Source organism: Prinia subflava, chromosome 3, assembly GCF_021018805.1.
Source record: "Prinia subflava isolate CZ2003 ecotype Zambia chromosome 3, Cam_Psub_1.2, whole genome shotgun sequence".
In the NCBI taxonomy this organism is placed as follows: Eukaryota; Metazoa; Chordata; class Aves; order Passeriformes; family Cisticolidae; genus Prinia; species Prinia subflava.
In genome coordinates, this window is record NC_086249.1 from 1,559,385 (window position 1) to 1,574,550 (window position 15,166).

At 37.2% G+C, this 15,166-nt stretch overlaps 1 protein-coding gene across 12 annotated transcripts in view; it reads right to left on the reverse strand.

Moving 5' to 3' along the window:
- The window catches only part of ABI3BP (ABI family member 3 binding protein), a 155,145-nt gene that overhangs the window by 90,989 nt on the left and 48,990 nt on the right, over positions 1-15,166 (reverse strand). For 11 of the 12 annotated variants that reach the window (XM_063393739.1, XM_063393731.1, XM_063393736.1 and 8 more), the window contains exons 7-12: positions 11,658-11,709; positions 11,179-11,241; positions 10,049-10,144; positions 9,655-9,732; positions 3,142-3,222; positions 1,775-1,849 (exon numbers count right to left, since the gene is read on the reverse strand). In XM_063393739.1, coding sequence (XP_063249809.1) covers positions 1,775-1,849; positions 3,142-3,222; positions 9,655-9,732; positions 10,049-10,144; positions 11,179-11,241; positions 11,658-11,709 — 445 coding nt within the window. The remainder of the gene's footprint in view (positions 1-1,774; positions 1,850-3,141; positions 3,223-9,654; positions 9,733-10,048; positions 10,145-11,178; positions 11,242-11,657; positions 11,710-15,166) is intronic. The other variant, XM_063393737.1, reaches the window with a different exon arrangement.

Here is a 15,166-nt window from a genome sequence, read left to right on the forward strand (position 1 = left end):
AACAGAACCATTCTATTCTATTCTATATTTATAGAGAAGAAAACACTACCAAAAAACCCTATATGATTCCCAGCTTTTGGCAAAAGCTTCCATAGATCCATTTACATCCAGTAGGAGCTATAAGAGATCTCTCAAAGGCATCAGAAGGTTGAAGGCATGTTCACAAAGACATCTTTTCATAAACATTTGAATTCAAAATATACTGACCACACAGGAAGTTTACAAAACAAAAGAGAGATCTCCCTCTAGCACAGTCAAGATAGAAAAATAAAGAAGAAATTCTTCAGGGGAGCTAGGGCAGAATACAGGTCAGATGGAGTTGAACTTCATAAATTAGATTTTGTTTTCTTTGCTGGTTTTATGACAGCAGATGATCAGGGCATGCAGAGGCACTGTGCAGAGAAATCTTCTCTGTATAACCATGCCCTGACTCTCACAGAATATCTTTGAATTCAGCAGTGGCTTCATGGGGAGCACAGATGCCTCCTCTGACCCAATGGCTGGGCCTAGCCTCACATAATGAAATCCCACTTTTGCCAAGTCAAACTATTCAAAGGGAACAGAGGACATGAGAACAAAACCATAATAAATACTTGAATTAAACATTTGTTTTTTTCTCAAGTGTTGCTATTATTGCACCTTTACCACTGAGACAAACAGGATTAGATTATTATTACCTTTCTTTTACAGAAAGAAAAAAAAGACTTTACATCTCTAATAACTTTCAGTTTTTCAGCTATATTTATAGCAAATAAGCTCCTAAATTATCAGGTCTCTCTCTTTCCAATGCTGCTTCTAATTGTATTTAACGAAATGTCTTTCATTACAGAGAAAACAAATGTCAATCTCTATCCCTTAAACATATCTGGAAAAGAGCTGTCAAAAACCCCTATCAAATGAAGAACAATTTGTGAAGATTATTTTCATGCTCTTGAGAATCTGCTTCAAATATACATTTCAAGAACTAAGAGGAGTTCCTGGAAATTATTTTAAAATTTGGCAGACTATATTAAGCGAAAGTATGCCATCCTAATAAGCCAGCACTATTCTGTGATAACTTCTTGTCTAATGCTTAATGAAATATAAATTAATCTCATTCAAGGGCCCCCCAGGTAACTAGTGTAGTAGCTGTAAATACAGAAATCATCCAAGCAATATTTTTAGTAGAATGAGCTACTTATGACTAACACAAACACAGAGAAAATGCAGGTCTGTTATGAAATCAGAGGTCTTGAGAAAGGGAGACACAGGGTACAACGCTGAGGAGCAGAGGCACGAGATGGTGACAGATGGGACTAGGGCTGCCACTGGACACCCCTTGCCACAAACAGCTCAACAATGACAGTTGTAAAAACTGCACACTTGGAACTGGACAAAAATTAGTTTAGGGTAACAACAAGGACACAGAAACAATATACACTATACACAAATGATTCCCTATGCGGTGACCTCACATCTGAGATGTCTCCCAGCAGAAAAACAAGAAGGAAGGGAGGAGGAAGAAAGCATCCACACAAACATCATGTTCTTCCCAGCAAGGAATTCAATGCTCATAACCTGCTGAAATATCCCCACTCATCACCAACACAAACATCAGAGCACGGAGCTTAGGGCCCAGTTATGTAATGAAAGGATGCACAAAGTACCACAAGAAGGGTGCAATGTAAGAAGTTTGTGTGTTACTGTTTAATTACATTACTTCTCTCATTGGACCAAGCTTTGTGAAGATAATTTTTCACTAAAGTTTACTCATATTTACAAAGAAAGTAATTACCAAGTTCTGTCAATGGGCTTTTTGGAGCATCAGGGATTCTGGATCCAGAAGGAGGGAGCTGTATTTCGTTAGATGCTATGATAAAAAAATAACCAGAACTTTACTTGAGTAAGAACACTACAGGGCACATAATGGATTTATATTTTGCTTATGGAACACTCACTCCTGAAAACAATAATATTTAATAAAAAAGAAAAAGCAGTTCTAACCTAGAGAAAAGTCAAACATAAATTCTCACTGAAAAAGGTATGTGGAATATGAAGGAAGTCCAATTCCCTTTGTTAAATGTAGATCTATCAATCACGGGAATTTGACAATGCACATCTATCAGTAAGTACAAGCACCTAGTAAAAATTAATCAATGATCCATCTTGATTAGTTTTCATATTTTTATCTTTGGAACATAGCAAAACCAAGAAAAGTTGAATATGGTTTTAAAAAGCTGATTAAAAGCTAGAACAAAATTAGACTGGTGATTTCACTTCAGTAAATTGTGGAAATCTGCTGTCAAATTTAAATGAAAAAAGAAAAAATGTGAGTAAGAAATCAACGTGAATCAATAGGATTGTGTAAAATGCATTTCCTGAGAAACATTAGCAGTCCTCTTCATGGGAAGATCTGCACTTCAGTCCTGCAAACATTCTTGGTCCTTCCCTTTATCATACATCCTCCTGAATGCAGGCCAGCTGTGCTTTAGAAAAATCTAAGCAAAATTTTTTAAAAAATAGAATTAAATACAACCTCAAGTTTAGATTTGTCCTCATAATTTTGTATGGCTCAGGGAAGAAAGTACAAGAAATAAACTCAACATTAGAGAATTTAGAATTCTGAATATCAGAACTAAATAGGTGTTATACCAAATCACAAAACTAACCATACAACTTTGAGACAAAAAATTAAAAAATCAGTAGAGCTTCTCTTTCCTTCAAGGCAAACACAATTATATCCCATTACATGCAATATAAAATAGTTCTTATTCATTGCTGTTGGTGTTACCTAAATGAACCTGTAATCAGAAGAAAATCAAGGAGGGAATTATTTCAATCCTATCATTGAGGACAGATGGAAATTTTATGTTATGTCAAACATGCAGATCACATAGACAGAAAGCATTAATTTCGGAAATCAAATTGAATCACACAGTCAAAACTGTGAAAGCCACAGTTCAGCCAGAGCTAGGTGCATCCTGCCTTACAGCTCATTCCAGCATTAGTCACTGGAACCACAAAAGAAACCAGAATATTTTAATCAGGACTTCCTTTGGAGCCAACACAAAGAGGATGCAGCAAGTAGTAGAAAAATTCTGCTGGAGGTAAAAAAAAACCATTTGTTGCAGAAAGAATGTAAAAAGCAGCAACATTAGTTACCCGGTATGTTTTGAGTTTGCACCAGTTTGGGTTTAGGCGTTGATTTAAAATCTTCAGGTCCAAGTGTTTTCTCAGCCTGAGCTAGAAGAAAGAGGATTAATGTAATTTAAAATCCCTCTGAACTTTTCTTGATCTACTGCTCAAAGCCTGATGCTTTTCTTATCACCATTTCATGTCACATGATCAGAATGATTTCTACAGCAGCTGAACTCCATTATGATTAATATTTACTTTTATTTTCAGATGTGAAACCTATATGATGTTTTGGATTTATTTTGCTGTAGTTTTACATTAGCAAAAGAAAATACAAGTCGTGAACAGCAGAATTAAGGTCAGAAACCCACACTGGACTTCTGTTATAGCCTCTTAAATTCATTATAATAGATTATAAACAAGATCCATTACATCACAAAGTGCATTTACAAATATTTTCCCTGTTATTCTGAATGGTTTTTAATCCTTCTAATATAAAAATTTTCTGGAACATAAAAAATACTCACCTGTAATAGCTCTTTTAATTTTCTATTAATTATAGAATAAATTTTGATTTCCATTCATTCTTCTAATTTTACATTTTTAGAGTAATACACAGGCAGTTTATTAAACAGCCATTAAATGTACCTAAACTGAATTGGTACATTTTTTGGCCATATTTTGGCCAAATATTTGCCATATTTTAATATATTACTGCATATCTATACTCTGCCAGCTATTTCACATAAGAATTAATGTCAATAGTAAGCCAAGGTCACTTCTTTCCTCTGCATCTTGCTGGAGATCCCAGAGGTGTTTAATTAGTAATGCAATACTCAAAATTGGTCATCTAAGATTGTAAAATGACAAAGTTTATGGATATGGAACACAAGAATGGTAAGGTCTCAGCCTTGAATGGCACAAGCACGTTAATGCTTTCCACAGAATAAACTGCATACTGTTTAGCACACATTGCTATTTGGAAGAGATCTTTAATATTGATGGTTGGCATCAGGTTTTAGTATTAATTTAATAAAAGATCACTTTCTTTTTCAGACACATTAGAAGACAGTTTGGTTTTACCTGCATGCTCTCCAAGCTTTTTCCACAATCTACTTAATGCTTCAAGCAAGAAGGTGCTTGTGAAGGAGCAATGTGAAGCTTATAAACCTCATCATGGAGGTTTATAAGCGTCACATTTCATTTAGTGAAAAAAAAAGTGCTGTTTCCCACATTGTAAATAGTGGGATTTGGATGCTATTAGAGTTACAATAATTACACTATTTTCTAGTTTGGAGTATGTGCCAGACAATATGGAGCCTTTGGAGAAGCTGCCTTGCTAGGGCTCAATGCAGCTTCTAAGTCAGTGACAGTGCTGTTAATGTCATCACTTGTCCACAGAAGGCAGAGCAATTTCTCTTTATGAAACTTGTGGGAGAGAATTCACTTATAAGAAACTCTGAAGCAACAACTAACTATCAGTGCCTCAGGAGCAGTTCAAAATCTAACATTTCTTACTACTGAGGTGCATTAATGAAAAAAACAAATACAAGCAAATACAGAAATCATGATGTTCTGGATTTTTTTTAGTGGTCACAGGGTTTACATTCAAATGAAATGTGTCTTAGCTGAGAAAGATAAAATGTGCTTAGACTTAGAACAAAAGAAACCAAGCTCTCAGTTTTGCACAAACATTGTAGGGATGACATGAAAATAAGACAGACATTTTTGTTAGAAAGAAGATACATGAAGAAGAAAGTTTAGCCTCTGAAAGCTAGATTAGACAAAGGAGAAAAGCTATTCCAGGACAGCAGGCAAGCTAGGTCAGTTGTACTGGTTCAAGGCAACCTACAAAGTAAAACATTAACACAACCAAGTTGCTTTACCATCACAGCATGGAATACAGCAAGAATGCACCTAGGCAATGTTTCCTAACTGTTTCCTCAAATTTCTCTTGACCCTTTTTTCACCTACAGCTGGAATTAAGATATTCTGATGAAAACATTAATCTCACCCCTGATATATCCTGTGAGCACATGGGGAACCCTTCAGGGGGCAGAAGGAGGACAGGAGGAACAGAACTTGGGAGACATGGCAGCAAGGGAGTTATTTCAACTGGATTTAAGCCTAGTGAATAGATTCACAGGTGGCACTTTTCATTTCAAGTCTATTCCATATTTCACGGAAATATGGAAATCTAAATTTGTTAAATTTTAATTTATTCAATTTCATTAAATTTATAAATAAAATTATTGTATTTAATAGGTTTGATTTTAATAATTAATTAAATTATTATCAAAATCTAGTTTATTACTGTCGTGGTTGCGGGGGGAGGTGAATTTTTCCAGAGGAATGTGGGCAGGCCAATCAGTGATCAGGTTTTGTGCTGAGACTTGGATTGGCCACTCAGAGGTTTAGACACGCTTCTGAGGACACAAGGAGTTAAAAGCAGGACTCCAGGGGGGTTCGGCCTCTTTTGGGTTCTGGTTTCAGCAGTGGAAACATCTCCTCTCCCCTGCTCAGCTTTAGGCTGGGTAGGGGAGGGGAGCCACGTGGCTGGGCTCAAGAAAACCACGCGGCGGAACTGAAGTAAGCTGGGGCCCCGGGGGGAGAAGAGAGTGGACAGGACTGGAACTGAGCTGCCTCATCCAGGATGGAGGGGTAGAAAATTGTAGAAGTGCCTTCCGTGTGTACTCACCCTCCCCCCTCCTCTCCTCCGAGAGAAGGTGCCCAGCCACGTGGGAGTTGCCCAGCTTGGGAGTGCCTGAGCCTGCAGCCCTGCTGAAAGCTAGAAACTTTAACCCTTTTCTTGGCAGAAAGAAACTTTTTTTAGACATTGATTCTCATGACTAGTAGTTTCAGAAGAGAGAGAGAGAAACAGCCTAAGACTGAGATGATAAAGCACGATTAAAAAGAACCCGATAGGCAGGGAATTGAAGAAGAGTGGCTTCTGAGCTAGACTTTTCTTGCATAATGTTAACCATAGACTAAACTCAAGCCTCCTTTGAACATAACCTGCATTTAGGTAGATACAGCTGCCTTTGCTTTTGCTACAGTGACTGGCACTAAGAGTGGAGCAAGCAGAGAAGAGAGGGGGAGGGTGTGGTGGCACCCTCTGCCCTCAGGGCAGACCTGCTCTTAGAACCTCGGCCCCTGGGGAAAAATGGGGAGAGCTCGGCATGCAAGTATCTTTAAAAGAGCCCTGTATGCAGCTTTAGACTATAGACAGCAGTGAGAGCACTGGACATAGAAAAGAGAGTGTCACCCTGGCAGACTTCTCCGGGTGGTGCCACGGGTGACATGGGAACACATAAGAAGTAGACCCGTGTTTTCTGAAGAGCAGTCTGTGGTACAAGAGAGACTCCTCTCTCCCTTGCTGAATTGAAAATTAGGTTTTTTTGAGTAGTGATTGTTTAATTTAAACACAAAGGTTTAGTCTATAGAGAGTAATGTGTAGAGGGTAGAAACTGAGAGAAGAAATGTTCTGAAAAGTTTTTATTTCTGTCTCTGTGTGTGTTTAAGAGTTTTCTGTCTCTGTTCTTATGTAATGTAATAAAGTTTTGGTGGTTTTTTTTGTTTTCAAGATTTAAGCCTGCTCTGCTCTGTTCCTGATCACATCTTACAGTAGTTGTTAGAAAAAAAACATATATTCATGGGTGCATTAACATCTGGCCAGTGCTAACCCATGACAATTACATTTGTAGTATAGCCCCTCACATAAAGAAATAACTAGATATTTTTAAATTTTTTTTAAAGAAACTAGTTCTTTCATGTCCCATACCAATGGTCTCATATTTCTAAGGGCTGGTGAGCTCCAATTTCCAACTTGTGAAGTTGATAGAAAGACACATTTAGTAGAGAAAGCTGTAGCAGTAGTTTGAGGTATGTTAGACAGCAATTCAAAGACTGAGGAAAGCACTGGAGATTTGTGCTGCTGTGTTAAGAATAAATTAGACCTGAGTGGAAAATATTGTAACAATCCTGGCAAAAACAAAGAATGAAAGAGCTTACTAACAAGTCTTTCCATGGAAATGCATGCCAAGGAAGGGGAGGATTGAAATCAAGAAAATGATGGGATGGGTGGACAAACACATGAAAAAAAGTTACTAAACAGCGTCACATCACAGAACACACCCTTTGATAAAGAGCCAGTGGAGTACAAGAGCAGCCCAGCACACAGAGCCTTTCAGATAGACTGGCTGAAATACTTGGAGCTCCTTTCTTCCCTTCTAGCGTGGCTGATGACACAACAGTTGCTGCAGCACAGAGCTCCTTCTAAAGCACTGTTCTGCTGCCAGTCTGGCACCAGTCCTTAAACCTTCCACAGCCATTAATTATTATGCCTTACTCAAAGAATCCAGTATGATTTTTCAAATAGCAATGTCTGAATGAAATATAATGAAGTGGATCCTATTGCTAAACCCAATTAATTATGTCTATATACTAATGCAACCCTTGCAAAGGCTGGCTGCTCAGATCTCTCACCTAAGTTACACATAAAAGAGTACTTAAGCATTTTAACTTAAGACAGACAAGTTATTTTTCCATATTCCATGGCAAGACAGAATTACACACTAAGAACATTTTTCTTTTCACCTCCCTGTTTCCTGACCTCCTTTTTTTTTTCTCTTTAACTGAAATGTTGTAACCATAATGGAGTGTGATACACTCTTAGATTAACATGAGGCACTGCTGCTGAGATGAACAAATAATATCTGAAAGGAATGGTCACCACAGGAAAAAAAGACATGAAACCAAAACCACAAAGGAAGCTTGAAATGGAAAATGAAAATTATTCTAAATATTTCATATCTCTTGGTGTGAGAGCAATAAGAATGTGTTTAGTTGTAACAAATTATAACTAAATTGTTACAAGGAAAGACAGTATTTGCCAATTATTACCAGTGTAATGAAACACTATCCAACTTCATAAACATACAATTCTGTGCCCTGTCTAGACATGACAACATTTATGGTTAGAAATTCTACATGGTGGTACATAATGAACCAGTGCTCTCCTTCCCAGCTGCCACATTTCACACTCTTTATCTGACTGACCGATCCATTCATATCAGCAAGGAATGTTACATTTTGACTAGATGAATGCAAGCTTGAGGGCTGGGACTTGAGGACATGGATTCTGAGGGAGAACCAAGCATATAAATGTATTCAGTTCTCACTTTCATGAAAAATGGCAAAGTTCCAGAAAATATACTTCCAGATTTCCAGTTCTTAAACAGCAGTCACTTAAACAAGGTAAATGATCTAGTAATATAGTCAAAAAAACTAATTCCACAAGAGACCTTGAAGTGTAAGAGAAAACAAACCAAACAACCTAAAAAGACTCCTTACAGCTTTCTAAAAAGGATCCACACATTTTCAATGCATCCTTTAATAATAAATTCTTGTGAAGAGTATCATTTTTTCCCCTCTTAATATTTAGGATGAACAGAAAAGAGCTTTGCAGAAAGGAAGGAATGGTTTAAAGCAGAATCTGGCAAATATACCTATCTATTGAGTAGAAAATAAATTTGTAACATTTTCACAGAAGAAAAAAGCATCTCAATGACTGTTGTCAATGATTACATGATATTGCTGCATTTTTTACACCTTTGCAATTGCCTATGTATTTTTGGGAGAGTTTTTTATTTTGTTTTTTTGGGTTTTTATAGGACTAAGATGGTATGATGAAGTTAAGCATAGCAATTTTTAGATACTTTAGGAATAAAATAAGCATAATCATATTTAAGGGCAGTATCTGCCTGAATTGTGTGAATTCAAAGAAATCACATGCTACACCCCTTCATCCAGCCAGGAAAGACTTGGTAGAAGAGAGTAATGCCAGCAAGATCACATAATGTGTCTAAACCAAACCAAAGCAAACCTTTGGTCATTGTTTCCTCAATTTCCTTTTTAAATTTAAATTCTTGCCACTGTTCAAGCATCCCTTCTTCCTTTCAGCAAAGAAGTTGGCAGAAGCCAGCTATTGTCTCTTGTGACAGCAGAACCAAGACATCAGACATTTATAGGATTAGAGCCAGACTATAGAAAATGAAGATAGGCATATGTCTTCTTAAACAGTTCTGAAATGTGGGTCAATAAAATGGGTGAAAAGCTAATCTTCATCATTTGACTCTGAACAATTCAGCTCTTTCCAATTTCCCTGCCCCCGTCCAAATGGAAAATGTTAAAATATATGATTGTACTTGTCACAAAAATTTGTAAAGTAGTCTGTCTGTTACACAAAAAACCTCATTTTGCCATTTTTTCACAATTTCAAGGCATCCATCATCCTGCAAAGTATGATTCCAATTCTAAGTAGTTTTACAAATCTAACAATTCTATCACATGAATTTTTTGTCCAAAATTAGATTCAGATTTTTATTTATATTACTACTCCTTGCTAATTCAGTCACTATTCTCCTGGTTTCCAACGGCTATTTTAACTGTAAATTGTGCAGCACAAAGATGGGTTTAATTTTAGTTTATGTATTTGGCAAAGATATTCCACAGAGTTTCTAAAAACAGAATTTTCATTACCTGGAAGGGACTGTGGAGAGATTTCTTGAACTTCTGGGGTTTTGGATTCAGCAGGCCATATTCCAGTTTCATTCTTAGCTGAAGGAACAGACATTAGAGAGTAATTACAAAGATGTATCTGCTCTTTTTTACCACAGATTTATTTCTATCCCACTTTGATTTGACTAAGTAAGCCAACATGGATAAATGTGGACAGCTGAGTACCTTTGGGACCCAATGAACTTCCACTGCACAATCACTACAAGCTATGTGAAGCACAGGCATTTTTGGTTTTGTTCATTAAAAGATACTTTTAAAATGAAATTTACAGTAAGGATTTAATGACTTATGAATCATAATTTTCATAGTGCAAAATGGTTTTCAGCATTTTGCATTTGGCTAACATTCTGCTTACCTAGTTTTTTCCTGGATGCTTGAGGTATGTCATCTATTGTCAGGAGAGGAGGGAGTTTCTGCTGACTTTCATTGAGACCTGGAACAATAAGGTGCACTACAGAGAAAGATGTGTGCCATTAATTCCAGAAGACATGAAAGCACACTGTCTGCTCTCTGAGATATGCAAGCAACTACCACTGAACCACTGGGAGTTCAGTCTGAATATCTGGGAAATGAGTTTTCTCCATCCCCAAACTATCTCTCCCATTTGGTGGTATTTTCTCCTTTATACCACTCCTCCTATCACCACCATTTCAGGATTTATCAGAGTTGGAAACCATTCCACACTGAAACACACGGCCCTGGAATACTGCAGCATCACAGACACTGGGACAGATTCTGTCTGGTGGGCCAAGCAGGCTCAACACCAGGCTGGGTTAGCAAGTGTGTGTTTGACTCACATCAATACACTGAAACCCACACAAAGAAAACTGAAGTCAGAGAAGATATTTCCATGTACAAAGGACTAAACAATAATCCAGGAATTAATTGGTCACAAGGTACTTGATGCAGTGAGCCTTTCATGGCAATTTCAGGCAGACCAGTAGTTCACCACACTGTGCACTATATGACAGACCCTCAGATTTATGTTCTAAGCCAGTATTGCATGTTCTTACAGGTGAAACAAGGACATAAAGCATGAAGCTGAATGGCTTGGAGGGAAACAGTAATGCCCTGAGATCTAACATCAAATTCTAATTGCAAAATTTCTGTAGCTTAATGAATCAGGTTTGTGACTGTAGATGTGATGTTACTGTGCTACCTTAAAAGCCCAGTAAGGACAATCCTTCATCTCAACAAGATCTTTGCCATAGAACTCCATTTGAAGCCTGAAAGAACTCCTGGCTTAAACAGTGACAGAGTCTTCTTTTCAATACAATGACAATAAAATGATTATATTTCACTTAAGCTACAACATTCTTGAACCGTCTGTAGCACCACAGAATGTAACAAATATAGTCTGCACCAGCTGCAAAATACCCTTTGATATGCATGGAAAAACTACTAAGATTAGGAAAAATAAAAGTATTTGCACAATTCCAACCCAATCAGGGGTTAAGAGAAATAAAAAAAAAATCTTCTGGTCACCTAATATTGCTCCTGGGAGAGAAGAACTATCTGGTGGTTTTGACTGTGTCCGATTTTGAATAACTGTGGAGACAACACAGGGATATTAGAAGCTAATTAAAATAAAAAAACAAACTAAAAACACTCCCCTCCCCCCCTCCAAAAAACCCCCCACTAAATAAGAAACAAAACCATGCCTGGAACAAACCTCAACATTTTAAAACCCTTTCCTTAATATTCATGAGGAAAGATGAGGACACTATCCTAATGTTTTCTGTATTTACATTCAGTTTAGGAGACTGCAAACTGTGTTTCCTCTACATTATCTTGCCATTTTGCACTTCTTTCCCTTGGCATATCAATTTTGGTCAAACTGACATTCTGTACTCACGTTATTATAGGGCCAGCTGCAGGACATCCCATTGCCCTGGCACTTATTTTAATCTCAAGTTACTCTTGCAGAGGACAAGGATAAATGAAAAAAAAATACACAAACTTACTTTGTTTGATTATTGTGACAGGAACCAACTTCTTGTTATCACTCAGTATAATCTGAAAAAAGAGAAAAAAAGATAAAAGTAGTGCCTTGGGATAACTGCCACAATAGTAATTGAACTGAGTAATAAAAATAGAGGGGTTTAATCCAATATCACGTCTGTCCCAAGTTAACACTGGATATGGCTCTGGCCCTGATCCCTGATGGCTCTGCTATTGCTTCAGTTCCCACGGGCCAATGTGATAATATTGCATTTTCATCTCCTTCTAACAGATTGAGATGTTTTGCTTAAAAAACCCACAGTATTCGACAGCTCATGAAACCCCAACTCTTTTTTCTCCTGAGGATCTCTGAAGCACTCACTGGGGAGTAGTCCAGAATGCTAAGAAAAGCTGAAATTAACCTACAGCAAAACATCTGAAACATATGCAATTACAATTTGGCCACAGGATACACATATATTCTATAGTAGGAATACTATATTTAGAACATAGACTATTCCAGAACCAGGTGTGCCTTTGTAAACAATCAGCACTCTTGGGTGCATAGCCTGATTAAAGTAGATTAGCTCAGAATAGTTTCATTCAGTGGAATTGTTTCCAAAGCACAAGTGGTCAGCCACCCACATGATTCTTACATTTTTATGCTAAATACTTGGACTTTTAGGCTGTTCGTTTCTCTTTGACCCAGATTACATCTTGCCCAAATGTGAACATCAAACTATATTGATACCCAAAAAAAACCCCAAGAGATGCAGGAATGGACCCCACAGTTATTAAAAGAAAACAGCTGATAACAAAGATAAGAATTATGAACAAATTCTGAAAGCCTAATAATACACTCAAGTGATGAGAGAAGGTAAGCTGTAATGCTAGCAACATAAAAATGCTATATACATTAAAAGGTTTTTTTTAAAGTTATATTTGAGTTACAAGAAAGAAAATAACTCCAAAAATTAACTTCCATGCTAAATACATTCTGCTCAAATCAGAATCAGATAATTTTGCACTTTACGACATCTGGTCTACTTCATCTGGAAGAACACTTGCATGAAAAGTCAGCGTTTGATGACAAAGTGCTAGTCATTTACCTAAGGATAACTATTTTTGTTGTATTCTAAATATTTCTGAAAAGCTTTAAAAACAGTGGCTAGGTACATACTGAACACTTACCAAAATTTAAGAAGTTGGAAGAAGGCCAATCTCCACAAGCAAGATGGACCTTTCCTTGGGAAAATGGATGGAAACTACTTGTTCTATGAATGTCATTACTGTCTGCTACCTAATAAGAGTTTTTGCATTGGTGTGAACATGGTCTTAAATTAAGTGGAGATTTCAACCATTGTCATTACATGAGGATAGAAATAATCTTCCTTCTTTATTTTTCCTTTTTTACATTTCCATTTTGTTTTCTAGTGAAAAAATTGTGTTGCAGATAATCTGCTTTTGAAGTAGCCCTCCTATTCCTGTGACTAGCAAATGTGATGGAATGTGATGGAAATTTGTTAGTAGAAGGTGTTCATTTTATTGTATTTCTCATCAGAAGCCTTACAACCAAATAAAGAGCTCTGAAGTTCTAGTGAGCACCTTGAGTAACCTCTACTGCAGAACTTCTAATCATAATTACTATCAGCCATTTTACTAGTAAACAGTGCTTATATCAACAAGAGCATTCTTTCTTTGCTGAATAATAATGGATGACTACAATGACAGCAATATAAAAATTCCAAATATATTTCAATACATTAAAAATGTAGTTTTTCACTCAGGAATGACATGAAATCCATGTTCTCCAGCTGCTATAATGAGACTGTTCACCTGCACAGATCTGTAACTGCTACACTTGAAATCTACCTATGTTGTCAAAGCTTTCTTCTCAGTTTCCACGAAGTGACTAGTTTAGATATTCCTAGGTCTAGCAATATTTACTACTTATACAAATTATTTTGGAAACATCAGCCCATCATCTGTAGGAATGGCACTATCAAGTATATTTTTCAGACAGGGAATATAAAGCATTAGGAACATTAGTTATTCAGACAACTGTTGCCATCATGAAGGAACATGGCAAACAGAATATTCCTTATTTTCAGAGGAAAATTAGAGATGTAAATTATACCAGATGTCAGGCATTTCACTTCTTCCCATATACATACAGCATATGGACTTACAGGACTGCAAATCTCTAATGTCCTGTGAAACAGCACGTGGCAACATTTCTATTAGAGACACTTGTTCTTTCTTTCTGTGTTGTTCTGACACTTCAAAAGGCCAAAACTAACTGGCATGCACGTAAGAGACTCCTCAAGGAAGGATCATGGTCATTCTGGACAAGGTTCAGAGGAGCAGGAATGTTTCCTTCTAGAGTTTAACAAATGGTAGAAGCTAAGAGTCCTTTTTGGCCTGAAAAAATGGGGGGCACCTCACCTTCCAGGCCCACATTATGGAATTAGACGAACTTAACCAGACAGCAGAGGAAATAAATTTCTGCTGTATCTTCTCTGCCCTACCACTACACATTGTTTATGAAGGGAAGAAGAATAACAATTTCTAGAGCACTCCTTTTCTTCCACTCTCTCATTACTTGCTGCTCACACAGCCCCAGGAGCTTAGACAAACTTAAAGGATGAAACTGCCAAAAGAAACACAAGATGATATGTGACTGATGTTGAAAGGGCAGAATGACTAGATGCGTTGGTAACGTTTTAATAAACAGTCTCTAAAAATGTCCTTACAGAGAAGAGTTAGGACCGTGTTGATATGAGTCAGTTGTGTCTTTGGAGTGAAATAAAGCACAAACAGGCTTGGCCTAAGCAACACTAATCCTGGCTTTGTATCAATGATTTGATCATGCCACTGAAACATACCCCACCTTGTGCCACGGAAACCAAAGGAACAATGTAAAGTGTCTGCTTTTTGGCTTTTTGCACCACTAAAATAAGAATGGTAAGAGAAGTTTTAGAATAATCTATGGTACTTTTTAATGATATTTCTGTGGAGGGTGATAGAGCAGTAATTCTCTGGAGCTGAGCCCTATGAAAGTCACAAAAAAGACTAGATGTTGGCTCTAGTCCTCCTTTCATATTTGAGCTGTGCAAATATTTGGAGAACTGTTTTAGCTCACTTTCTCAGGACTTCTCCTGCATAAATAGAATCCCTACTTGCACAGAAGCAGCACAACAGTCAGGGTTCTGGCACACAGGGTTTGCTAAGAGGAGCAAAGGAATTTCACTTGCACTCCATCTCCCAGAATGAGTTACCTGATCTGGGGCTGTGTAACTTTAAGGACTCTTGTGGGACTGAGGGGAAGGGCAGTAAAGCTGACTTCATCAACAAGGGTAAGATGAGCATTCTCCTGAATATCTAACCAACTGGATTCATATCACTCACAAATAAAGCATTTTCTCATGAACCAAGACCTATTTTCAGTAATGTAAGCATTACACTGATCTAACTTCACAGGTAATGCAATAATTAAAGTATTACTGCCCTAAATGAAAGGACATGGCCTCAT